The sequence below is a fragment of the Gracilinanus agilis genome, chromosome 4 (assembly GCF_016433145.1).
Source record: "Gracilinanus agilis isolate LMUSP501 chromosome 4, AgileGrace, whole genome shotgun sequence".
NCBI lineage: Eukaryota > Metazoa > Chordata > Mammalia > Didelphimorphia > Didelphidae > Gracilinanus > Gracilinanus agilis.
The window spans coordinates 490,249,706-490,252,201 of NC_058133.1; the positions used below are offsets into that span (position 1 = coordinate 490,249,706).

The 2,496-nt window shown below is 51.6% G+C and overlaps 1 protein-coding gene across 1 annotated transcript in view; it reads right to left on the reverse strand.

The window, feature by feature from the left end:
* Window positions 1-226, reverse strand: part of PITPNA (phosphatidylinositol transfer protein alpha) — a 41,892-nt gene extending 41,666 nt beyond the window's left edge. The window contains exon 1 of the mRNA XM_044672944.1: window positions 37-226. Coding sequence (XP_044528879.1) covers window positions 37-56 — 20 coding nt within the window. The 5' untranslated portion in view covers window positions 57-226. The remainder of the gene's footprint in view (window positions 1-36) is intronic.
* Between the last annotated feature and the right edge of the window lie 2,270 nt (window positions 227-2,496).

Sequence of the window (2,496 nt, forward strand, 5' to 3'; positions counted from 1 at the left end):
CCCCGCGCCGGCCGGCCGCCGGCCCTGGACACTCACTACTCCTTGATCAGCACCATGTCTGGGGCCCGGCGCGCGTCCTTGCGGCTGGCCCGCTTCGCGGCGGACGCTCTCGCCTCAGCTCGGCCCGGCCTCTCTCGTCGTCGTCGTCGTTGTCCTTCCCTCGCCCCTGGCCGCCTGTCCAGCCTCGGCTGCCGCCGCCGCCCGGGGCTCCTGGTTCCGCAGCACCGCGCGGGGGGCGGGGCGTCTCTGCGGCAACCAGCGCGTCACGCGCACGCGAGCGCGCTGACTTCACCGCGGGGGCGGGGCCTTGGGGGCCTTAAAGGGGCAGCAGCCCGGCGGGGCGCCCCGAGCAGCGGTGCTATCGCTCCAGCCCCCTCCCCGGAGCCAATCCTGCCCTCGACCACCCCCTCCCCCCTCCGCCCCCGCGACAGAATGTGTCCACGCGCGGCGCGCTCCGCCCCGGGTCACACGTGCCCAGAGCGCGATCTTGGGACTTGTCCGTGGGCTGGTCCACTATCCCCGCGGGATGTCCCTCGTGGGAGGCGGAGTACTGCATCCTGCACTGGGGGAGAGGGGGGTTCGTGCCCACTTCTTTCCTGGACTGTTGTTGAAGCTGTCTCTTCTCTCTCTAAGCGAACCACGCGTACCTTTGCAGTGCCAAAGCTCTGCCTCTGCAGTATCTGTACTTGGGTTCAGATGTCGCCTCGGATTCTGGCTCCATCCTGTCACCCTGAGTAAAACACCTGATCTCCTCGGTTCTCAGTTTCCTAAACTGTAAAATGGAAGGGTTTGGACTAGAAGGCTGCTGAGGACATTCCTGGCTCTAGATTTATGTCTGATCCTAGGTCACTGTCCTGCTCAGTAAACTCCCATGGCTCCCTGTTGCCTCCAAGATCCAATACAAACTCCTTTTTATTTGGGTGGCATCCACAACCTGTCTCCAGTCTTAGGATATGTTTACTCCACTTCCTGTACTCTAGGATCCAGCCAGGTCAAACTATTGTGGCATTTCCTTACCATTTCCATATCCTAGCGGCATGCTTTTTCAAAGGCCCCCATTCTGGAATAATGATAATAGCCAGATTTGAACTTGGTTCTTTCTAATCACATTTAGGTGGGATAGAGTGCCCAATCTAGAGTCAAGAAGACTTATCTTCCTGAGTTTCACTCTGGTCTTGTTTTCCTCAGTTTTCTTATCTGTCAAATGAGCTGGAGAAGGAAATGACAAGCCCTTCCAGGATATTTACCAACAAAACCCCAAATGAGGTCACCCAGAGTCAGCATTTTGTCCACTATACTACTTAGGGAGGGAATGATATTCCTTTTAGAATCCCTCTTTTCTTCAGAACTCAGCTCCCCTCCAGCACAAGGCCTTTCTCAGTCCCTTCAGTTACCAACGTTTCTTTCACAGAACTGCCTTGTATTTACTGTGTCCTACAGAAAGGCCACTGGCTTTGGGGTCAGAGGAACTGGCCCACATTTTTTTTTTTTTAATGAACAATGTGACCTTGGACAAGTCCCTTAATCTTTCTTTACCTCTTTTTGTTTCCTCTGCAGAATGGCTTCTAACATCCCTTGCAGCTCTCCATCCACGGTGCTATCTTGTATCTACTTGTCTGAGCACATGTTGTTTCCTCTGATAGACTCAGAGGCCTTTGATTCATTTTATATCTCTTTTGTATTTACTTACTTGCATGCTGTTGTTTCTTAAGCTTTATATTCACTTTGTATCTCTACTGTATTTACTTAACTGTTTACATAGTGTTTCCACTAGGGAGGGGAGATAGAAGCTTGCCACACTCCATGGAGAAGCTTTCATTTAAGCACTTCCAGTGTGCCAAGCCTCGTCCTGGGCTCTGGAGATATAAAGAGAGGCAAACACAGCTCTTGGCCTTAAGAAGCTTACATTCGAATAGGGGAGACAACAGGCATGTAATAACACAATACAGTAAACATGCAAGATATTATTGTTCATCCTTCATTTCAAAGAGGATCATTGACTTTTGAGTGAACTGAATTTAAGTGAGGCAGAGCTTCACTAAGTCATCATCAAGTCTTTCAGTCATCCAAGTCCAGCGGCAAGACAAAAGTCAAGATGACCTTGGATGGCTGGAGTGAATGACCTTGGCACCGTCAATGTCTGACCAAGCTCTAAGTACTCCATAGCCCCTGCTTCAGATGCCTTTGTGGCCATTGGAACAAATTGTTTTTATCCACTCATTCTGGGTGTGGGGGGAGCTTTAACATGCCTGGGGGAGTCACCCCCTACCTCACCAGTGGGTTTGAGGCTTATCAGTTTCTCTCTGTCTGTTTTAGCCCATCTGCCAAAATAGCTTTACCAGGATGTGGCTTCCAGGCATGCTACAGTTTATTGGAGCCACAGAGCTGGGTAGCAAAAGGAAAACAACCTTAAAAAAGGGTCTTCAAGCCCTCTCACTAAAGGTGTTAGTCCTCCCATGGATGCAGTGCCCTAATGCACAGAACACTGGCCCTCCC